The sequence below is a fragment of the Brachyistius frenatus genome, unplaced genomic scaffold (assembly GCF_029030835.1).
Source record: "Brachyistius frenatus isolate BFR_SWC_R1_liver_20210118 unplaced genomic scaffold, ASM2903083v1 Contig_13, whole genome shotgun sequence".
Taxonomy (NCBI): Eukaryota; Metazoa; Chordata; class Actinopteri; family Embiotocidae; genus Brachyistius; species Brachyistius frenatus.
This window is the reverse complement of record NW_027210612.1, coordinates 4,479,072-4,503,621: the sequence shown is the minus strand read 5'-3', so window position 1 is coordinate 4,503,621 and position 24,550 is coordinate 4,479,072. Positions and strand designations below refer to the sequence as shown.

Genomic DNA, 24,550 nt, shown 5'->3' with positions numbered 1-24,550 from the left:
AAAGCTTAACCTAAAAATGTTACAGTAAGAATGCATGCGCTCACACAATAACAAATGAGGTTGTGACTTTGTTGCATTGCGTGTGCATTGGTGTTTTGCTATGGCTCTCTCAGGCCCTCTAATTAGCTCCATGTTGAATCAGCTGAGAGCTGCAGAGCTCACTGGAGGGAGGGACTCCAGAAAGCTGCTGTGAAAACATCCCGTTCTCTTTTCATAAAATATGGGAAATGTAGTTCTTTTGTACTGGTTGTTTTCTTTTCAGCCAGTGAGGTTGAGACATCTGGCTTTCATATTAATCTCTCACTTTAGTAAAGTTATGTGAGCATCTGCTCACATAACTTTGTGCACTAAGATGTCAAACTTTTCCTAGATTACAGTTTATGAAATCCTATTCTCATTTTAATGCTCTCGCAGACATTTCTGTGAATGTCCCAAGTCTTGTGATTATTGCCAGTGCGGAGGATTTTGTCTAAGCAGCTCTGCAGCTCAGAGATTTATCTGTTGTTTTCTGTTTCTCTTTTGCTTTTTACATCAAAAAGTTCCTGTCTTCATAGAAATCCTTTGACGTGAAGGAATTGAATAGATAAATCTTGCACAGCACAATTATCAGGTTAACAAAATCTCCCTTCATTATATTGTGGTTATCAAGTGACTGATGGAGCATGTTCAAAATAAATGGATAATGACTTACATCTCTGCCAAGAGGTATTTGCCCTCTTCTTATTGGAAAAGTTGTTTTGTTGAATTTGCTCACTCTCAACCTTTAAATCTGAGTAGCGTTGAACTGCAACTATGATTATGGTGAAAACATTCATGTCAAATATGTCTTTTGATATTACTTATTAGGACCTTCGTCTCTATTGTTTACTTGGTTGTTGTGTGTGGACTGACGCCATAACTGTAGAAATCAACACCGTTTACATTCCTTCAGTGTCAAAACAGTGGAATCTCCCTGAAAGTTAGTCTTTCCACAAAATAATGGATCCCAGATTCTGCACCATCTGCCCGCATAGAGCCCAGTATGCTTTCCACTGCAGCTTCTCTCAGTTCTGCACATGCAGTGACAGTGATTTAGATATATGAAATTATTAAATGGAGAGAATTAGTGGGTGTGGATCTGAATTGGCTGCAACTACCATGTATACTTTCTCAAAAATATTAGACAATCAATTTAGCTGCTTCAAGTTGGTGTCACATTATTTGCTCCATATTTGTAAAAGGAGACCAGAGGACACAATTGATCTTTGTTCAGGGGTTTGGTGTTGTTATTCAGCTGTGACGCCTTTACAGTCTGCTGTGCTGTAAGCGCTGCGTTGTCCTCGTATAACCTAAGTCTAAAAAAAAAACCAGTTAAGCACTTGATATATAGATGAAATCTTTTTGATATAAATCAGTTACTAATTGCTAAAAAATATACTTTAAAATAGGGATGTGCTCTTCAACGCTTGTCCAAAGGTTTAGTTGATTTGTTCTAAGAAAGGCCTATAATTTTAAATTGGGTTTTTCTTTTGGCAGACAAAAAATAGGGTTCATGGTTATCTAAGTAATAGGGCATGGGCTATGCGGTTTTGTGGTAAAATGTCTGTCAATTCTTTGAGAAAAAGGCAAAGACAAATGCAAAAAAAGATCTCTTTGGGCTGCTTCTTCCCTTTTAACTTTATGTTTTTGGCACATCTGATCTACAAGACAACCAAGTGAACATGAATGTTGTCAACAGGAAAAAGGAGAAATTTGTGAATGTCATGGTTTCCTGCATTAAGAAGCCAGTCTAGAGCTGTTTTTTTTTTTTATATATAACCTCAAATGTTGGCGTGACCATGAATTAAAAAAAAAAAAAAAAAAAAAAGTAAACCAGTAAACCAAAGTGTGCATGACTTTTTTTTAAATTTTCTTTTTAAATGATGTCAAATGGCAGGGCAGAGGTAGCCTCTCAATCATTCGGTCACATCATGGTAATGTTTTCTGTTTCGGAGGGGGGTTATTTAGTTCTAATCTCACTTACCTGTCGTCGACATCCGTTTCAGTTGACCGGTTGTTTAAAGCAGCTATCTTGAGAGTGCTGCACTGATCCAGCCTTTATATTCCTATATCAGTTTAAATCGCAATGGACAGTTTAAAAAAGAACAGATCAATTCAACAAAAGTGCAGATACCATATTTTTTTTATTCACTGCATTCTTCTTTGTCAAAACCTAGTGTTCATTATCCATAATGCAGCTGGGCCACTAACAATACCATTGGAGTTTTGGACATTACGGTAGTAATGGCTAATGTAGCCTGAGGCAACGATAACCTCACAAGACAGCAGATTTTGGAGCCAGGTGCTGCACTTGCTCTCTACTGACTTCATGGCCTCAAAGCATGATCGGAAACGCCTTGCTCTCACCTGATCCAACAGCTAATCGGTTTAGATGTTGGCTTAGCAAAATAAGGATCTACACAAACCTTTCATTTTTGTTAAAGTTGAGAAATTCTGATTGGAGTTTTGAAGGTTTGGTCTGTGAACAGAATGAATCTTGTTGGTTGATGTTTATCTCGTAGAGGCTTAAAAAAAATATATCATATTATAGATCAAAAATTGCATACAATGTGCAGTTATATTTTATAGTCTATTTTATATTAACATTTGACCCATTTAATTATTTTTAAACAAGATTTAAAATAACATCTGCACACCTGAAGCCCTGACTGTCTAAATATCTAACATATCAATAGTGAAAGCAATTGTTTTTTGTTTCTTTCCTTTGTATTTGACTATTTATTCTTTTTTTTTTAATGGCATTTATGTGGTTTAAGAAGGACATGCGTCACCTGAGTTATATACAGCTGCAAACTGACACAATGTGGATTTACATGAGAATTAATGGAAAATGAAAGTTGAACTATGAACAGAGATTATATAAATCGACTGTAGAGCATTTTAATAGGCTTCCCTGTCATGATTAAAATGACTGGAGACTGCGTTCAAGCTGATATATGGGTCTGAAAACATTTTATTAAATCAGAATCCGATCTAACAGTCAGTGCCGGAAGATACAGAAACTCGCACTCACATCCTGAGGGCTGCTGTAAACTGTCCATCTTGCATGCAGCTTTTTGTCTCTGTCCCCTGCCCCCCCATGTCAGTTTACCAGATGAGGTGCAGTTCACCTCAAACCAGCCTTTTTCTAGCTCGGGCACAGGATGATGGCCTCCCTATTCTCAATCTCCCACCTACACAGCTGTGATTGATTGTGGGTTTTCAAACCGTGAAATAACCATGAATGAACACTTAACCTTCTATTCAAAGGTTTTGAACCAAATGAGTGCGAAGTGAATAAAGTGTGTTTCATCTAAGATGCCCTCCAAATATCTACAAATGACTCAAGCGGCTATCTTATAGCCAGCTGAGCGAAGAATCCAAGTCAGTTTTCAGATAGCTCAACTACTTCTTATTTTTGACCGTACAGCACACTATTTAGTGGTGCATAAAATGAGATTATTGTTCTCCATGTCATAATATATCCAAGAGCTCATAGGACACCCTGCTGTGCCCCTCCTGTCTCCCCTCGGGGTTCTCCCACTGCCACTTTCCACATGTACCAACAGGATGTTTTGCTTCTCAGCACATGGCTCATGTTTTCACTCATATTAGATTCCTTTCACATCACATTCATGTGCCAAAAATTCTGTTGCGCTGTTTTTGTTGTTGTTGCAAATTTGACAAAAGAAACACTTCGCATTTTTTTATGCATTTAGTTTTTGTATTCATCTCCAAAGTCATCTCATTGTGTCTCATTGGACTTTATTGTTTGACATCAGAGTTTTGATTTAAATGTTAATAACTGGAAATGTATTACAGATGACAGCCGACAATTTTTTTTTTTTTTTTTTCATGGTTTATGTGTTGCTTTAATTCATTACTTGGCTTCTCAACCTGATTTTTGTTTTTGACTTTCTCCTGCTTTACTGCTCGAGGCTGATATTAAATGCTTAAAGGAGAAAACTGCATGTAATGCATCCTTGTATGCTCAGGAGAAAAGGATAATGTAATTCTTCGCAACTGTACTTTCCTTGCTGAGCGCCACACATTTAGTAGCTACATACAGTTTATTCACATCATCTCCTTGACTCAGGTCAACATCAGAGGTTGTGCGTTGTGTGAGTACAAAGTTCAACATCATTACTGAACCGAGTATTTCTGACCTCTTAAAAATGACATAAGTGGAAGTGACTTTTGGGGGTTTTGCTTACCATGTACCTTATCGTATCCTCTATTATTATTATTTTGCCACTGACTGGCCTTTGGGATTTACTTTTGTTTAGTTGTTAAAAAAAAAAAAGGGCAACTGGTGTGCTGCATTATAGTTTTTCACTTGATAAGTGGGAAAAAAACAGTCGGCTGGATGTTGCTGCTGCACTCTTTTTTGTTTATCTTAGTTCTTACAGGAAACGTTCAGAGTAATGAGGTCTTTCATAATCTTGGATAACTGCAGGCCACCTAAGAACGGAGCACTTCTGTAGCACTTCTGTCAGAGCTGATCTGCACTAAACAAAATGTTGAATCAACAGCTCTTGAAAATAAACCAAATAACATTTGCTTTTGTGTGAATGCGGCACAAACCGTTTTATCATCAGCCTAATTCGGACTGACGGTAGCAATCATTTCAGTTGATCTATTGATCCAATATGAAATAAGGATTTATACTTTAACCATTTGTTTGAGTTGCAGTCAAAGCAACAAATTTTTGTTTTGAGATTATGCAAAGCAAACAAATGTTTGAGTTTGGAAAGCTGTAACCACACCTAACAGTTTTAATTTAACCATTCTGGTACAAAAATCATAGATTAACTTCATCTTGAATTACTGAAATAAAAAATTGACTCCACATTCTTGTTTACGGCCGTCTGCATGCCCTCTCCGTTGTCTTCACCATCATCAGTCTTGTCTGTCACCTGATTATGCACAGCTTTCGAAGGCACGTCAAGTGAGCATCAGTCACTTAGTAAAAGCATTGTAACTGTAAACAAAACTCAAATGCTCTTGAAGCAGTTGAAGAGGCGTCCAACCTTGTTTTAACAACTTTAACTCGACGTCTGTGGCAGCTTTCATTTTTTAATGTTACTCATTCATTGGAGTCACAACAGTTAACTATTTTCTTTGATAACTGCATTTCCAAAGCAGGTGATGTGATTAAAATATTGGTATAACTGGATGTGTAATAGCTCAGTGGATTGGCAGTCTGCTTCTTTACTTTTGTGGGTGAGAAATTGAATTGGGGCCAGCACAGTGGTGCAGTGGTTAGCATTGTCGCCTCACAGCGAAAAGGATCTGGGTTCGTATCCGGGCCGGGGCCTTTCTGTGTGGAGTTTGCATGTTCTCCCTGTGCCTGCGTTGGTTCTCTCCGGGTACCGCAGCTTCCTCCCACCGTCCAAAAAACATGCATCTCAGGTTAATTGGTGATTCTACAAATTGCCCTTAGATGTGAATGAGAGCGTGAATGGGCTTTCTTTCCGTCTGCCTCTGTGTTGGCCCTGTGATAGACTGGCGCCCTGTGCAGGGTGAACCCTGCCTTCGCCCAAAGTGAGCTGGGATAGGCTCCAGCCCCCCTGTGACCCTTTTCAGATAATGGATGGATTGAATTGGACATTGTCTTGTTTAAACTTTTCAGATAAAGACAGATAAGAATAGCAGAAGGGTGGTCCTTGGTTGTTGGAATATTTCTTCATTTTTATGGCTGATTTATGGAAACTGACTGCTGTTTTATTAATATGTTACTTTACATTGGCCATCAGTTTCTAATGTACATCCTTCCTTTTATTATTATTCTGGTTTGAGCGATGAGCCAACGAGTCAGAATGTTATCAATGTAGTGGGGTGGGGAGCGTCTAATGTACACAAATTGATTTCCCTGTTGAGACAAGTCAGACCAGACTCTCTATCTTTATAAATTGTGGTCTGGTTTGGTTTTTACCATAATGTCCAGTTTAATTTGTCTTTTGAAATGTGGTGTAAATGGAAAAGTCTTAGGAATTATTTTCACACCCAGGTTTCACATGTTGTTCATCACAGACTTAATACTGAGAACTACATACATTGTATAATTTAAAGGGAAAAGGGTGTGAGGAAGTCTACATAAAACCATTGCTCAATTAGCTAGCTTTTAAAGAAGAAAACAGTGGTTGAGGGGTGGATTACGTTTGCGATATGATTGCAAGTTGAGTGTGTAGGTCTGCAATTAATTAATTCATCAGTTATTTTCTCAATAGAAAATCTGGGATGGATAGGGCTTGGTACCGAACTTCAATAATTTTATGGCACCGAGCAAATGGCGTCAATACTACATAGTATTAAAAAAGGCCTTGTCTTTTGGTACCAAATTTTGACATCTCGGCAACATTTAGGCATTGAGGCCTTCAGGGAACATCTGTAATTCATAGCTACAGAAAATAATCTGGGTTACACTCTTCTCCTCTAAACTGCATGAAAACTTTAGATTTGTACCATGAAGTAATTTTCTTTATTTGTAAATGGATTTTATAAAGGTGGTATAGTAAAAGGATCGTACAGGAACCGGTATCAAAGTCAATATTTCAGCATGAGTATACCTTTTTTTTTTTTATGATACCCAGCTCTAAATTGGGACAAATGGCTGTCAGTTTTCTAAAGCCTACAATGACTTTTTCAAATAGTTTGATTTGGTCCACCAACAGTCCAGACCAAAAAGGATTCAATGTCACATAAGACAAATAAAATCACAATTCAGAAGCGATTTTTCTGGCAGTTTTGCTTAAAAGCAGTTAGTTGGCAGTTAATCGATTATCAAAATGTTTGATTTTGATTCACTCTTTTATTGATCAACAAATCAGTGCTCCTTCCAGAAGATAAAACTCCTCAGTCACTTTTCAGTTCTCTTTAGTTCCACCATTTATTTCAAATGAAAAATGAAACATGGCATGATTTTGGTTTTCTTTTAATCATAACACCATTGCTGGTCAGCATTCATTACTGAATTTAAAACCCACAATGACTGCTTCTGACACAGATTTACGCAGACAGCAACAGACCAATCGCAAGAACGCTGGCTAAAATGCATCATTAAACCTTCCATGGATTCCCAAATGACAGAGGAACATGAGAATTCTCCTTGGACAGCAGATATGTATTTTGCATCAACAGAGCTGCCACAGTTTGAAGGACTTGCAGATGTGTTGGAGCGACTTCAGGCCTCACTTGCTTTAGTGGTTGGCCCTCTGCTTCTATGGAGCGTACTGTATCAGTTGAGGGAGTTCCTTGGCATTTTCCTTCACTTGAAAAATGACTTTAAAACACTAGGGCTATCCTAAGTGCTTAGTTTGTTTACAGGTGATGTTGGGCCATTTTACAGCTCTTTGGTTTTCATATACTCTAGTTGCCAAGGCCAGAAGTTTACAGTACGCATGAAAGACAAAATTCAAAAGTGTGAAAGGCTTTTAAGAAATCACACACCAGTTGATCCAAGTGTGGTATGAAATATTCCATTAACGGCTCCTGTAAAATGCCCAAATATTTTCACTGTATCTATCAATTTGTTACACGGAAGCTGTATCCAATATCCAGGATTATAGAAAATTACTTGGAACATTTTATTCCATTTCTGCAAATCAGCAGTATCAGTAGCCATGCCAAAAGAAATATCCAAAGAAATGGAAATCCACCATAAACACAGTCTCGAATGAAGATACCGTAACATTTTGAGGAGCCGATAATCTGTGTGTGATTTGGCTACGTAAGGGTTACATTGTACGTTCAAATTTGAGGAGCTATGCTTGGTTTTGTGAATTTATGTTTCTCTTTCTCTGTCTCACTCTAGCTGCCTCTGAGGGGAGAGTCAACGGCGGGGAGGATTTCTTTCAGAAGGTGAGTGTGCAGTCTGCACTTGGATAATGTTTGCTTTGTCTTCGCGTTGTGTTAATGCCCACCGAGCAGCACTTCTGTCATGGTAAGGGAGCAGATGTCAGGTGCTCCTCCAGTCATTTCTAATTAGAAATGTGAACAAATAAAAACAATAGAACGATACTGACGCTAAACCACTCCGGGGCTCTGATGCCATAACACAGCTGACACAACACTTTGAGCCTTTCTCACTTGCATAATGTACCATGATGGCAAGTTTAAAGTGATCAGGCCAACAATGCCTCATTGACTTTCCAATGTCAGTGATTTCATTAATATTCTGGAGCTTCATTACATGCAATAAAACAAGGATTTGCATCAGTGAACTTAAATAGTCATGAATGGGTCACAACTTGCTCTCATTTTCTTGTTGGTGGTCATTGATCAGTGAAGTGTGAGGCTTTAAAGGATTAGTGTTCAGTTTAAATGGTTCTTTTTTTTTTACTAAATGGTCTTTTTTTTGTTCTTTTTTTTCATTCAATATTCAATAATGGAACTACAGTGACTTTCCCGAGGTTTTATTCCTACGACTTATCCTGACTAGGAGGAGGTGGCAATCTGAACAATATATGAGATGTGATCAAAAAGTTCAAAGACTGTTCCCGTTGAGCACAGACGGAGCTGAACGCAGTGGTGTGCATGCAGCAGGGGGAAGCTTTAACTTTATACTTAATACTTGTAATACTCAATACTTTAATACGTATACACTAAGCACAGGGTCAGACCGTCAACACAGAGTTCTACTGTGACGCTCTGAGGCATATGTGGGAAAACATTCGGTGAAAATGACCCGAGTTGTGGTGCGATGACATTTGGCTTCTCTAACATGACAACTTTCTATTCCCCAAAGGTTTGCCACAGAATTTTATGTGTGCTCCTGCTAAAGTTTCAGGTCCATGCTGAAAATTGCAAATGCACACATACCAGTAGCCACAACAACATGTGTAACACAGGTGTAACACAGGTCTCTGAACTTTTTTTTTTAATCACACCTCGTAAAACATTGTTTGTGTTAGGAATTATCCCCATAAAACTTCCCATAATAAACAGGTTTTGTTGAGTAACTGAATAATAAAGTACCTTATAACACATGTATGTGTCGTTTCCCTATCAAAAGTCAGATTGTTGAATGGAGAGACATATCAGCACCTAAAACAACCACTCAACAGTTTGGCATGTAAACATCTGATTTTCCTTCTTTTTTTTTCTCGATGGTGGCTAATGAAGCACCAGTCCCAAAGGGTTTTAGCTTAATGCCAAACAAATAGTTGAAAACCTGTAAATGTAAAGTGGACCACCTGAAGCATCACCATTTAGTAAAGAATGCAGAGTTCCACTTGCCCCGTCAAACACAAGAAACGAGACCCTGTAATGAGTCGTTAGGCGCTTGGTCACACCTCTGCAACAGACTGATCGATTACAGTGAGGACAAACAATCATCAACATTAATTAATGTGTACATGTCTATGAACTGGCAACTGAATGACCCTGATACACTCCATTTGTTTAATTTGCATCCTCATTATTGCAGTGAAATTGTACGTGTTTTCAGTATTGGTGTGAAAAACAAAATCCTGTTTTGTATTTAATCAAGACTGATCACATAGCATTGAAAATAAAATCACATCTTTGACAATGAAATTTAACTGTTACTCCTAATTAAATCTTGATTCCAGATATTTCGAAGGTGTCTCGTTAATTAGGTGGTTCCCGTTAAGAATCTCAAGTCGACTCATTCTTGTTTAAAACCCGGTTTTCTGATTATGTTAGACTCCCCCTCTAGTATGTTAATGGGGTGTAATGAAATAAATGATGGACAGCGGTTTGTTTTAGCATTCCTCCTTTGTCTATTTTCCCTATTTGGTTTTTGAGGTTAGGAAGCTGAGTTAAATGTCAAAGAAGGAGGCAATTTAAATGTCCCTGAAGCCGTTTTCAAAAACCAAGTAATGCAAACCAGGCGCCTTAAGATTCCCCTTGTTGGAATTTAAACAAGGAATCTGGATATACTGTACTGCAGCTCTGCCTCCACCTCTTTTGGTTTGGATATAACCGTAATGTGCAAGATATCCAGTGTAGATGTCTGCTTCACTCCACAAAGCCTTTCTGACAAAATACAGCTGTTTGTGTGTTGACTTTACCAGTCATGTTTTTTAAAGTCTTTGGCTTGAATATTGTCACAGCTTGTTCAAAGAAACGGTGGTTACTAGAGGTTAAATTGTCAATTAGAAATTAGTGCGCAGCTTTTTTGCATTTGCAGGCTGGCGAGGAGCAGCGAAGGAGGAAAGTCTTGTTTTTATTGTAGAATTTCCATTTGAATAACTCTATAGCTTCCCTCTGATAGCGTGATCACCATACATGCCCTATTAAAAGTCAGGAAAATAAACACCGAGTGCGACTGTGGAACAGTATTGTTGAAAGAAAATGGATGAGGTGTGTGAAATACCTTGAAGTTGATGAAAATGGAAACTCTTAGTTGGACCGCTTCCTGCCTGTCCAACACACCCATTTACCGCACACACTCAGTGAGACTAATAAAGTACATGCGTAGAAGCTTTTCCCTCACGTAACAAAGCAGATAGTCATTTTTGAAGCACTGGGCTTTGGGAGTGTGTTTTTCTTTTTTTATTTATTTGTTTTTTAGTTCAGTCGCTGACGAGAGCAACATGAAATGGTCCACCCCCGCACTTTCTCCCCAGACCCGCTTGCTTGATGAAACCCTCTTACTCACTGTCTGCTGGACTTCCTTTGAGTTCAGAGTTGAGTTCATAGCAACATTTTCTGTTAGTGAACAAACAGTCCATCCTCTTCATGTAGTCAATGAAAAAGTAAACAAGATGTCAGATATTGTGGACTGCAGGGGGGTGCCCCAGCTGGAAAATTAGCCATGTGCAAGTCCCTGAAGCTCACGAGGGAATCTCACACAGCCACGGTCCTGTGTCTTCTCAGTCTTTGTTTTGGTCTCCTATCTCGCCCTCTTGTTTTCCCTCATGCTCCTTCCCCCGTTTCTCCTCTCCCCTCCTGCTGTTTGAATGATGTTTCGTCTTTGCACTCTATTAAACCACTGGTGTGTCATGGCTGTCAGTCTGCTGTAACCAGGGGGATTTCTCTACAAATGAAGTCCGTGATTGTTTAACAGAAAATAGGACACTGTTGTGCAAGGAAAGTTCTGGACTGTGAAGTGTTGAGAGTGTCAAATCATGTCACAGACCAATGAGCGATGTGGAGAGCTGCATGGAAGCCCAGTCGTGGGGCAACAAAGAGTCAAGAAGCTCGGCTGCTTTCGACGATAACTGTGCGCCACAGAGGAGCTTGGAGTGGATTTGAGTTGAGAGATGCCTTTGATTCTCCTGCCAGTTCATCCTCGATCCCCCTTCCATTTCTCCTTCCCAGAGGTTGTGGTTGTGTAAATAATGCCAGGCGTGATATACAAGTGCCAGTGCTCTCAGATCTGAGGCCAGGCCTAATTCATTTCATTTGGTTAATAGCAGTGAAGCATCTTGTGTTTTGCTGTGCCGACACAGAGCAAATATGAAAAATTAAGACTGTCAGGATGAAATATTTGGTTGGCATGACATTTTGAGACGTTAAAATATCTAGGTCAGTACGAACGGCACCACAACATGCACGGAAACATGTTTGTTTAATATCAGTTTGAATTATCACCCAGTGAAGGACGTGCAGTCATGACCGACCTTCAGCAGCAGAGTGTTTCTGCAGACATACCTTCCTTGTGTTGCATGTTCCTCATTCATACCCATATGCTGTATATGTTAGTATTAGCCTGGAGGAGTAATGGGGCTGTACCAGCGAGTTAGCGCTCAAATTGTTAACATGACTGTTGAGTCTCATGGGGATGGTTCGGTCAATGTTGTCAGCTTCGAGCTCTGCTGTTCTCTCGGTCTCCTAATTCAGCTGCTTTCCAGCCCCCAAAAAACCTCGTTTCCCCCTCACAAACACACACACACACACACACACACACACACACACACACACACACACACACACACACACACACACACACACACACACACACACACACACACGCATGCACACATTCCAGCTGAATCAACAGCTGCACAATTACACTGGGATCCAGGAAACATGCCTCTGCCATGTCGATTGCTGCTGTGCACACACACACACACACACACAGTCACGTGTGTTGAACACATGTGCTGTCTTTGAGGACATTTCCTTAATGATATATCCTGTTTGATTTTACACACGGCTCTGGACGCGTCTGCACATCCCGCAGCAAACCTACAAGAACCAATTATCATGTCATGGTCGAGCCATGAAACTTATCAGAGCCGCAGTGGTTGCTGTATTTATTCGTTTCAGAAAGGGCGGGGTAGCAGACAAGAAAGGCTGGAACGGTAAATGTATAGGTGACTTAATTTGTGCAAATATCTTGACCCATTCGAGAGGTATTTGCGAGCCCCCTTCATAAAAAATAAACACCATCCACCCTTTAAAATGGTGTGTGGTCTGTCAGAAATCTGTCCCATCTGCAGAACGCTGCCAAAAACAGCAACGCTGGGCAGGAAACGAGTTTCTCTGAACAAAGCCCTTTTTACAGAATAAGTTGATGAGGTATCGGCCATGATGTTTGATAATTTTAGGAAAGCATAGTTGAAGGTCAGAAATGATATAATATTGTATCATAGGCTTTTTACTGGTTTTCTACATTGTATTGTAGTTAGTTGTAAAAAAAAAAAAAAAAAATCTAAATTAGGCTTTTCAACGACATCTTTACATGTAACACTCCATCAGTCTTCTGTAACTTGTTCCAATATTGCCACTGTAATTTCAGTGACCTCTGAGAGCTCGCTGTAGTGTTGTATTTCTTCGTGTTCTGCTTTTAAATGGAGTGCCTTCATGACAAAATCATGCGTTCACACGAGACTGATTTTAAGAGTAAAATTTAAATTACTGGAAAGTCAAAGGCAAAAGCAAAATAAGAATTTATCATTATCACTGAGAACAGAATTTCCTTTAATGTTGTTTGTGGTACATCCAGTTGTTGGTGGGGAAAAGTATGCAGTCAGCTACAGGGGTACATGTGATTTATTGTCCTTTTGTCACATATACCAGATGGCGGTGGGAGGGTGGCATGTGTTAGATTAGAGTTGCCTGTGCCTGGGGAGGGTGTGAAGCCCAGTAAACACAACGCTCATCAGATTTTGGTTTCGGGCCCGATTTCCACGGCGTGTAAAACCATTCTGAGAGAACAGACCGATAATATTGTTGCAGTGCTCGTGAAAATATCGCAGAGAGGAAGGCTGGGAGGGTTTCCAGTAGGAAGACAATAATGGCTGATCATTAGCATGCTGGACGCTAAAGCCGGAACTATTTTCAGTTTAGTCACTTAAATGATACCACAAACAAATTCCTTACAAAAATAGTTGAGCAACATCATCTGAGAGGAATTAGCTTTTATTTTCATTGCACAAAGTGATACTAAAATTATCTTTGTTTCCATGATTTACTCGGTAGAAACTTGAAGTGAACACAGAGCCACCGGCGGGATAAATCTCGAGAATGACGAGAGGGGATATTTTTCTGTCATTACATGACGCGAATAATTCCAAAAGTATGCAGCTTCGGTCAAGAAATTAAGTGGGAGAGAAGAAAGAATATAACAAAAGGTCAATAAAGATGTATTTTTTTTTTTTTTTTACAAATTTTTTCTGAGGAATGCAGATTCTTGTTTTGCTAAAGAACAGACTCTTTTAAAAGAAGTGTTCTTCATTAGAAAACTTAAAAAAAAAAAAATACTCTCACAGCTGCTTTGTTTGACCAAAAGGTACTTAATAGAAGTTACATTTCTGACTTGAGGTCCTTATTTTAGTTTTCCAGTGTCAGAGGCCCCTCTTTCTGCTGCTTCGCTAGGCTACCCATTTTTATGTGATTATAGGATAGGATGTAGAAAGTCAGTGAGGCTTGAAAGGGTTTCCAGTCAACCATCATGGACTCAAGAGTGTATGGCTGCAGAAAGGCACACATCAGACCTTTCAAAGCTGCTTCTCTGCTTTACAGGTGTGTGGGACTGGCAGTGGATAAGCTCAGACTTTGTTGTAAACGATGCCAAACAGACCACGCTACTACATCCAGAGAGGCATATGGAGGAATTTAAGCCCTTCCCTTCTTGATTTGTGCCCTAGTCAGGAAAACAAGCTCTGGCTCTTGCTTTAAAAAAATAAAAAAAAATAAAAAAAATAGCAGATATAATGGAAAAAGAAAAATAAAGGTTGCTGTAGCAGTGCTAATAAGCTAAACATCTAATTTTAATAGGGAGCACTCATCGGTCTCAATGCACTCTCTCTCCCCTTTGAGTTATACCATGTGGCTTACGGCTTAATGCACTGGACCTCCAAGGAATATTAAGTGGCGGCTACATCTCATGTAATGGGTTGATGCAGTCCTCGGGTGCATTATCACGTGGCTGAAACTTTGAGAACTTTGAGCAATTCATATCTTCTCCGCCCTGAAAGCACAAACCCCTGGAAAGTATTAAAACAAACAGAGGACTGCAGGACTTAGTGAAAACAAGGATAGAGCACATTGAGGACAAAGCCATTAGAAGAGAGCATGTCAGCTTTTCATATTTTTTTGAAAGGTTGGACAGTTTTTGCCCTTGTTTTTCTTTACCAACTAATGTCAACCACTTCCAATGAAAGGGAGTTTTTAAGGGTTTGTTTGTAGATTGGTTGCCAGAAAGGTGAGCAAGGTGAGCTTCCTCCTGTTCAAACAGAGAAACAGGAGGTTATATATTTCCTCTGATTTCCCCTTAGTGGAACTCTGACAGCTTCTTGACCAGCTCCTGTCTTTTCTTTTCTTTTTTTGTTTTTTTACTGCCAGCAGTTTTTTTTTTATGCCTCCTCTGTGCCAGGGACAGATGTGGCAGGAGCCATTATGTTTTAAGGTTTTCCATACATGTGCACGTGAGTCATGCTCATGGATGCGATATCCAAGGAACACCTTGAGGGAATTTCTTCACATTTAGCACAAATGTTCACTTGGTTCCAAGGATGAACTAATCTGAATTTGGAGGTGAAAGGCCAAAGTCACAGTGACTTCTTTAAAACACATTTCTGGCCATAATTTAAGGATTCATCCACTAATTAGGACAATGTTTCACACAAGACAAGTGTCTAGATATATTTTATATTCCAAATGTCAAAGGTCAGCTTCAGTGTGAAATCAAAAACACCTTTCTGGCCCTTATTCAACAGAATAACTCAGGAACAGAATAATAGATTGTGACCATATTTCACATTTTGTCAAATATATGCTAGTACACAAGAAGCCGTTGTCTACATATCAAGCCATGCAAGTATCCCCAATGGTCCTATACTGTATAATGCTGACTAGAGCCAGTATCCAATACCAACAATGGTATCGGAGTATGGAACGATTATGATCAATAGATATATAGGATTATGATTTCATATTCTTTTGCCAACTCGCATGCTGCGAACTGGTTTGAGCGATGGAGTTCAGAGTGTGTTGCTGTAAAACTATAGAGTGATGATTGTATTGTTTGTTTTTGCCTGCCAACACACAGTATCTGCCAATACTTATGTCTGTGATGAACTCATGTCGGCGCTCCTTCACTCTGTTGCAGATCATGGATGAGACCCAAACGCAGATAGCCTGGCCTTCCAAACTGAAAATCGGAGCAAAGTCCAAAAAAGGTGACGATTTTTTTTTTTTCTAAAAAAAATAAATAAATAAATCCTATTTTCTTAATTACTTTTGTCATGTGTGATTTAAGTTTTTGATGAATGATGGGTCTGCAGAATGTTTGAATCTGATTTCAAATTAAGACCAGACCTGTCATGCTTTATTTTAAATGCATGCAAATTTCTAAAATGTGCTAACAACTAAACTTGCGTTGCCTTCGCTTTCCATCTAGGACGAGTTACTGATCATGAGTTACTGTTGTTTTAGCCAGAAATATGTTCTCAGGAGAGTCGTTAGACTCGAATGGACAAGAGGAAGGTATTTCAAGGTTGCGCTAGCGTTCTTTATTACAAAGTTAATTGAGGAGTTTAAAAAGATTAAAGCTTGCATGTTTTCCATTCCTCACAGGCCAGTAACTTCATCTGCATGGAGGAATTTGTGATTTTTGCTGTGGAGACAGAGGGGTAGGGAGTTGCTTGTACTCAAGTTCACGCATTTATTGGCTCGGTTGTTCTAGCGCTCTGTTACCAATAAAACATTATCACGGTTATTTAAAGCTCTTCCGGGAGGGAGCGAGGCAGGGATTGAGGAGAGGGAGGGTGAGGAGTAGGTGTAGCTGTGCCCACTTTGCTTTCCTCGGGACAATTGCACATGTGCTTCTTCAAGCCAGATGTGCAATCCTATGACATTATGTAACTTCCTCAGTCACTCTTTATCGACAAGAGTTGATAATTATTTTGAACATTTTCCCCTCTAAATACGTAATCAATTGCTAGTCCTGGGAATTCATTCACGCACAACCTTCTTTTCACCCCAAGTATTAGTTCATTCACAAAACCCTGCCTGTAACATCCCCTTGGGATTCATGGTGTGTGCACGAAGTGTGAATGTTTAAAATTGTGACCGATGATTTGTGGCGTCAAGAGTTTCCCCGCTGTATTGCGTAAACCGAGAAGAGCTGGGGGGACGAATGTTGGATATTCACTTATCTTCTAAGTGAATACATTTTTGGTAGAAGAGACATGTGGAACTAACTGTGTGCTTTAACAACCTGGGCTGAGGAAAGGAAAGAGAAAGCATGGTGCATTTTCGCTCTTACATATTCAACGGGCTAAAATTACACCGAGGACAACTGAAGATACATCACATGGTGATTAAAACTTCACGGAAGCCAACAGGAAAATTACTGAAGACAATGATCTACATTCCATTGGTCCCTCAACATGTAATACTGGATGAGACCACATAAAAATCCCTTGCTCTGCTCTGAAAATAGAAGATGACAGAGCTGTTTTGTTCTTGCGGGGTCGCAGATTATTTGCAGTTATTCTAATCTGAGATCACAATCTTTAAGGGTGTTAGTTTGCCTTGTGTTTTTGGAATTTTGCATCGGTGTTATCTTTCATGTGCAATCTGGAATCAGTTACGCTTGGCAGGATAGCAGCAGATGTGAGGGGATTTGTGTGAACCCCTTGGACTGTGGGCCACACTCCATCACAATGCCAGCTCCTCCATTTCATTTATCACCTGCAGCTAGCTATCTCTGCCACCTGCATAAGTGTGATAAGGCCCGTTGTTAGCCTCTGGGCAAACCATCCTCAGCACACTGTCTGAATTAATGCAGTGAGGACTCATACATGAGACAGGTCGGTGCAAGAGAGTGTTCAGCATTGTAGGATGGTCTTTAGGCCTTTGATTCCAGAAGTTTGATGCTTTGTTTTTATGTTTTCATCCAAATACTACTCTTACTTGCCAGTTGTGTTTTAACGTTTCCGCAGATGTTTTGAATGAGAAACCCCAATCCAAAAGGACTTAATTCTCTTCATTTGTGTGGTATTTTTCGACTGTGGTCCCTAGCTGGAAAAATGCTTTAGCTTTGCCAGGAGAGAACTCTGGGTCAGAAGGTTTCTTCTCTATCAAGTGAAACTGTGAAAAATCTGTGCGAATGAAAACACTCACCTCTCGCAGCTGCAAGTCTACTCCTGTTGTTTGTTTTTATAGGTAATGTGTGTGCCAAATTAGGACTTAAAGGTGTTCATTTTTTATTCAACAATCAATCATCAAAAAAAAAAAAAAGAAAAAGAAAAGCATAGAACAGACTCCACTTCAAAAATGCGGGGGTGTTCTGCATCACGACTGCAACACTCGTTTAGGCCGGCTAATGTTTGCCAGATGTGCTGTGCAGGTTGGAGAGGGGACACTAGAAGAACCATACTCCCTCTATTGGTCACAGTGGGTGACACAGGAGGAAGATGAGAGATTTCTTTTGTTCACAGCAACAACTGAATGATGGGAAAATTTCCTGGAACCAGTGCCGGGGCTGTGATAGGTCCCTAACCGCTCTTTGTGCTCTTTTTCCTTTGTTCTCCTGTCTCTCTCTCTCTCTCTCTCTCTCTCTCTCTCTCTCTCTCTCTCTCTCTCTCTCTCTCTCTCTCTCTCTCTCTCTCTCTCTCTCTCTCTCTCTCTCTCTCTCTCTCTCTCTCTCTCTCTCTCTCTCTCTCTCTCTCTCTCTCTCTCTCTCTCTCTCTCTCTCTCTCTCTCTCTCTCTCTCTCTCTCTCTCTCTCTCTCTCTCTCTCTCTCTCTCTCTCTCTCTCTCTCTCTCTCTCTCTCTCTCTCTCTCTCTCTCTCTCTCTCTCTCTCTCTCTCTCTCTCTCTCTCTCTCTCTCTCTCTCTCTCTCTCTCTCTCTCTCTCTCTCTCTCTCTCTCTCTCTCTCTCTCTCTCTCTCTCTCTCTCTCTCTCTCTCTCTCTCTCTCTGTTTTCTTTTCCTGTCTAAGAGAGCAGCTCAGATTTTTATGTAGTTCGTCCCACTTAAATAAACTAAGAGCTGTTGTTTCTGTGATGTGATGTGATGTAGCATATCTCGGAGTGTGTGTTGAGGTTGCCTGTCCCTTATGATACCCTAAAAGATCAATGCTTTTTTTTTTTTTGTGCTGGTTTGGCTTTTTTGAGCTGATGTTTGTAGTTGTACATTTATTAAATCAAAACTATGAATTATCAGGAAATTAACAGTAAGTTGAGCACTTCCCTTGTGATTACAAGAAAATTGTCGAATTGTTTTTGGCTGGACGGTAAGAGCCGAGCTGCCCTATAAACACAAATGTTTACACCATTGGTCAGCCAAATGCTTTGACTTCCTGTATTCATTTGAAATTAAAAGCTCTCATTTCAAATTAAAACCCTGTTAACATTTCATATGCGGTCCAGACATATACTAGGTGTTGACCTCATTTATTCTCTACATGTTCCCATTTCTGACCCGTTAAGGATTTTTTTTTTTTTTTTTTTACTCCTAAGCACCTTGAAAGTCTAAACATGCAACTTCAGGTTTATATGAGGTCCCAACAACTTTGTAACAATAAATCTGATTCAGGGAGTCCCGTCTGAAGGCTATACTGTACATCTGAGATGCTGTGAGTGCGTGTGTGTAAGGGGAGAGTTATTCCTGGAAGGGGGCTTGGTGGATTTCCTGCCGCTCAGTACAGTTTACACAGGGACGAAGGACCGTGGGTGTGTAGTGAATTTGTGTGTTCATGTGTTTTTGCATTTACGGGGATCCAGCATGCAGTAGAGCCAGATCTAGGCTTACCCAACGCTGCACAGACACAAGCATTAGCTTTGACTGGTTTAGGTGGTTGGTTGTTTAAACTAGGGTAGAGGGGGTCTGAGGGTGTGCAGAGTGTATTTACACTGAACAATAAGATGGTACAAATCTGTTTCTGATTGGTATCTTGTCATTTCTCAAATTTGAGGAAGCAGCACTGCTTACGGTGAATCATGTACAACAAAGTGTTTTCCAAAGAAGCTGAAAAATAAGTGCGACAGACTGAGGTTAAAAAAAAAAAAAAAAGAAGATAAGTGTCTGTGTTTTCTATTGAGACTAAATTGAAGCACAACAATTATCAGCTTGTAGTGTTTCTGTAAGCTCCTCCGACTGATGGACTGTCTGAATGTAATTCCACAGAGGCGCACCCCCTACCCACCTCCACACAGACTGGTGACTTGCCCACTTAAATGAGACTCGGCAGATATCGCAGCAGCAATTATTGTCGAGGAGCTTTTCCCTGATGCTCTGTAATTTGTTGACAGATGCAGATGGTCGTGTCATGTTTGGTTAAATGGGTTTAACTTGTGTCTCACTTGAAAAATTCTGTGTGCCCTTTATCGGCACTGAGTCACACACACACACACACACACACACACACACACACACACACACACACACACACACACACACACACACACACACACACACACACACACACACACACACACACTGGCACATGCGCTGTCTCTCCCACCTGTTAATGTTTGCCTTTCTCTTTTCTTCCTCTGTTATTCCCTGCAGATCCACACATCAAAGTGTGCGGGAAGAGGGAGAATGTGAGGGAAGCCAAAGACAGAATTATGTCTGTCCTGGACACAAAGGTACAGTAAACACCTTTCATCGCAGAACTAAAGATAAACTTAAGGTGTATTTTTGTGTTATTCTTTCCTCGTCTCTTCTCTCCTGCTCTGTGTGTGTTTCTCACCCCTCCCTGGTATTAAATTGGACTCAATACATTTTTCACCTCAGCTCTCCCACTGTCCAGGTGACAGATTGCACACAGCAGTGGGATACAACTTCTCACTAACCTAGCCAGATACATGCATGCTGAGCTTGTGTGTGTGTGTGTGTGTGTGTGTGTGTGTGTGTGTGTGTGTGTGTGTGTGTGTGTGTGTGTGTGTGTGTGTGTGTGTGTGTGTGTGTGTGTGTGTGTGTGTGTGTGTGTGTGTGCTTTGTTGCCACAGCAACACAAGAAATCACATACCTGTGCGACTGCATTGTAGCACCCCCTGTGGGCAAGGGGTCATCCATGCACTTTGAACAGCCACACACAGAAGAGCAAAACACTCAATTGGCTTTGTTTATAGCATTTCATATGGTTTTGTCACGAAAAGGCTTTTTTAGCCTGGCAGACACAGCCGAGCTATTTGATTCTTTTCTTCTTTTTTTTTTTTTTTTTTTATTATACTGCATATTTAGTTGTTCATGAGTTTCTTTTCTAAATGACTGCAGCATGTGAAAGTGTTTAAAGGAGGGGAAATTGTAAAATTTTGGATATTGGGACTGTTACTGAGTAAAGGGGACAAATGTTCCTCTCCCCTTTCAATAAAGCAGGATTTATAATAAGAGGAGCAGGGATGGAGCCAGAGTGTCTTGGTTGTTTCTGCTGTTTGTTAAGACCCTTTAAAACGTCACATAGCTAAAATAACAGAAACATTTTATCTAATAACGGGTAATTAGAGTTCTGTAAGCTGCCTTTTACAGCTGTTACAGCTGCAGCAGTATTTTTGATCATACTAATTGCAATGAATGCTGTGGTTGAAACTTACTTCAGACAATTTACCTGTACCATGCTCCACTCATTGAGACATTGCTGTTATCAATCATCATTTAAACCCCCCTCCCCATCCTCTTTTTCTGCTCATTAGAGCAACAGGGTGACTCTGAAGATGGACGTTTCCCACACGGAGCACTCCCACGTTATTGGCAAAGGTGGCAACAACATCAAAAGGGTGATGGAGGAGACGGGGTGCCACATCCATTTCCCAGACTCTAACAGGAACAACCAGGCAGAGAAAAGCAACCAGGTTTGAGCCTAATCTAATATTGTTTTCTTTAAGCTCTTGACCCACAGTTTTTCTCCTTGATGAAAATTTTCAATTTAAGTGTGTTGCATTCTGCTGCCTGTTGAGTTTCAGCTCGTTTTCTTCAGTAGTAGGTTGTTAGGTTTCAGCCAGGTTCCAAATTCGTTCTTTGATCTGCGTTCACAGCCTTACAGTCAATCTCAGATTGGACAGGTTGTAGAGAGTTGGTCCCGTTGGATGTTTTGATTGGCCAACCCAGAGGAAGCCGGTGTGTTTTTGGCTGGACTCTTCAGAAGATCTCTCGGATCTTTCTGTAATTACCATTTAAAGTATAGCATGAGTAGTTGAGGGGAGCACGCTGCCAGGCAGATCATGAGATATGTATCTTTGCCAGCTGCTCCACGGTGCACCTGTGTATGAAAGTACTGACAAGTTCATTTAAGGTCAACCTTATCTCTATGGAATTTGTACAGTGCTATTTGCATATACTGTATATGCACACCATCAAAGTTCTTCTCTCAGTTCTCTGCATCTCTCAGTCTGCTCAACCCCCTCCAGTCTCACTCTGATGATGCAAGTACAGGCTGATAAGTAGCAAGAGACTCCTTTTAGGCCCAAGACCCCTTAAGCTGTCTCTTTCTCTGCTTTCTAAAGCATTCAGACTGCAGAAGAGCCTTTGAGATACAGTGCATATTGACAAGTGCAGTAGTGTTGATAAGATAATATAAATAACTGTGTAAGTGGCTTTTTACCTTCCTTTCTCCCTGGAGCTGGCAGGATTCAGACGGTTGTTGCAGCACACTTCAGCGAGGCAGATTTTTTTGCCAACATGAAACGCAACACTGGTTTTTATGTTGAAATTTATAATTGTTGCTCACAGCACTATTCTGCCGTTTGCGTGCGTTTTTGTTATTGTGGGAGAGATAAACAAGACGGACTGCTTTGTGTTGGCTTAATTGTTTATTTTTTTAACAACAGCACCTGAAAACCGTTTTTATTTGTAGCAGACCTCTGTGGTTTAGTCTTTATTCAGTAGTGAGCAGTTGTCTGATAAGGAACAGATGAAGGAGGCAATAAATATAATGAGACTATTTATTACTTTTTCATTACTAAAATAAACTTAATCTACCTTCTCATCTTGCCTTTTAAAAAGTTAATTGTTTAAATTGGGGAGGCTATTTTTATAATCACAATGACTTGCATTATTGCTACAAGCATGACTGGACTCATGTTTGTAATCATATGGTTCAAAATATCTGAAATCATGTCAGAAAAGGGATTAAGTTTCAGGTTTAAACTTTTTCTGTTTTCAATGTTCTACATTTATCTCTCAGCATTGAAATTACATGCAGCAATGTATCTGGGCCGTTGTTTATCTTGGACTGGGTTCGAGCCGGCCAGCCAATTTACATGTTACTTTTTATTGTGAACAGGTGTCCATTGCAGGCCAGCCAGGAGGGGTGGAGGCAGCTCGAGTAAAGATAAGGGTAAGTTGGAACTCAGCCGCATTAGTCTTAAAGGAATACACCACCCACAATTTTGAGTTGCATACAGTCATTCCCTGCAGACATGCAAGTTTGTACTTTTGACCTTCATGGAGCACAGCGACTGTTTGGCTTAAGTTTCTAATAATTGCAGTTACTCACCTATTTCTGTTGCAAAATAAAGTTTAAAAATATTATATTTTTGCCATATATGTCAATGCCTGCCTCAGTTTATTTGGAAAAAAAATATGTGAACTCATGAGATTAGTTTTACATTTTATGGTGCACTCATTCATTGCCCTGTAGAACAGGGTCAGATACATTTGCTTCCAGTCACAAATTGAACAACCCTTTTTGCTTTGCAGAGTTGCATGCTAACTTGAATTTGGATTGACCCCTCAGTTAGGAAATAATGATTGTTCAAACTGTTTTTTTTTTTATAACTGCACAACATGCAAGAGAGTGAGGGCCACTGCTTTGCTATAGTGAGTCCATTGACAGTGACAAAGGTTGATTAAAGGATGATAAGCAACTGATAAAACCCTGCAAATGTGTGGACTGCTCTTGTTAGCCTGCAAGCCTCACAAACTCTTGCAGTTCATGTATACAACCTTGGCCACGCAATTTTCTTTCCTCCCTCCCTGTAGCTGATCCACACAAGTAAACTTCACCTGGTGAATTTCAGTCCAGCAGCAGTTTCAGAGAGTGTCCATCTCCTATTCTCTCACACATTACCAAGCTTGACCTACCCTCTACAGCTTGTTTATTTAACTCCATTTGTAATTTACTGATTGGCTCCTCAATGCATCACTCAAACAGTTGCTTGATAAATAAAGAAAACGTTAGACTTAAGACAGCCAAGTTTCCTATTTAATCCTGCAGTGGAAGAGCTCCAGGGTTACAGTAGGTAATTGTGCATTTCAGGCACAGTTTCAACACTTCCTCTCAGCCACAAGCACCATGCCTAATTTATTCCCAGACCACTTCCCTAGAACAATTGTAAAATACAAGCATGAGCCTCAGCCCCTTTGTGGACCCCGTCTCCAACCCGTTTCCTCGCCTCTTCTCCGTCTTCAGTTTCAGTGTGACTGGAAGCCCGACCTCCAGCTTCAGCTCTGTGGCCAGAGGACCTCAGTGTTCATGTGAACTGTTACATCTCTGAACTTTTGCTGTATTTCAACACCACAGCAGTTGTCTGCAGTGAACACGTTCCTCCACTATGAGCTGACCAAAAATAACAAGACTGTGTTTACATGTGAGGATGGCTGAGTGCGTGATGGAGAGAGAGAGAGACAAAAAGAGAGGCTCATTCTGGATATTTGTGCAGTGTGTTGGCAAATGTCGGCATGCATGCATACCTATACCTCTCCGTGCTTGATGGTTGTTTTCAAAAGCAACAAGGCACAACCCAGTTCATTGTCAAACCTAACCCTACCAGTGCTGCAGAAAAGAGTTTACAACATAAGCTGCAGAGAACCACAAGGATTGTTCTGGCCTTCAAAGAAGAGAGAGTCAGCTGGCAAATGGGGTGGATAGAAAGAGTTTCCCTCTCTGTCAGCTTCACTTCTTTCAATAGGACTGAACCTTGATATCTACCTCATTCTAGGATACCCAAATATCCTGTATGCTGTTAAAATATCAGGAGTATTAAATGTTAAACATTCAATTCATGAATACCACAAATTTAGCAAACATAGAAATTACTTTAGAAGAATAGTTCACTTTTTTGGGGGAAATAGATTAATTCTCTTCAGGAGAGTTAAATGAGAAAATTGATCATTTTTGTAGGTTAGGTTCATTGATGATTCCAAATTGGCTGTAGTTGTAAATCGGAGA

General features: G+C 40.2%; 1 protein-coding gene across 1 annotated transcript in view; it reads left to right on the top strand.

Annotated features, from left to right (window-relative positions):
- LOC138617687 (protein bicaudal C homolog 1-like) overlaps positions 1-24,550 on the top strand; it is a 55,177-nt gene that overhangs the window by 10,449 nt on the left and 20,178 nt on the right. Inside the window, exons 2-6 of the mRNA XM_069692881.1 lie at positions 7,832-7,878; positions 15,542-15,611; positions 19,948-20,027; positions 21,075-21,233; positions 22,664-22,717. Of these exons, the coding sequence (XP_069548982.1) occupies positions 7,832-7,878; positions 15,542-15,611; positions 19,948-20,027; positions 21,075-21,233; positions 22,664-22,717 (410 nt within the window). The remainder of the gene's footprint in view (positions 1-7,831; positions 7,879-15,541; positions 15,612-19,947; positions 20,028-21,074; positions 21,234-22,663; positions 22,718-24,550) is intronic.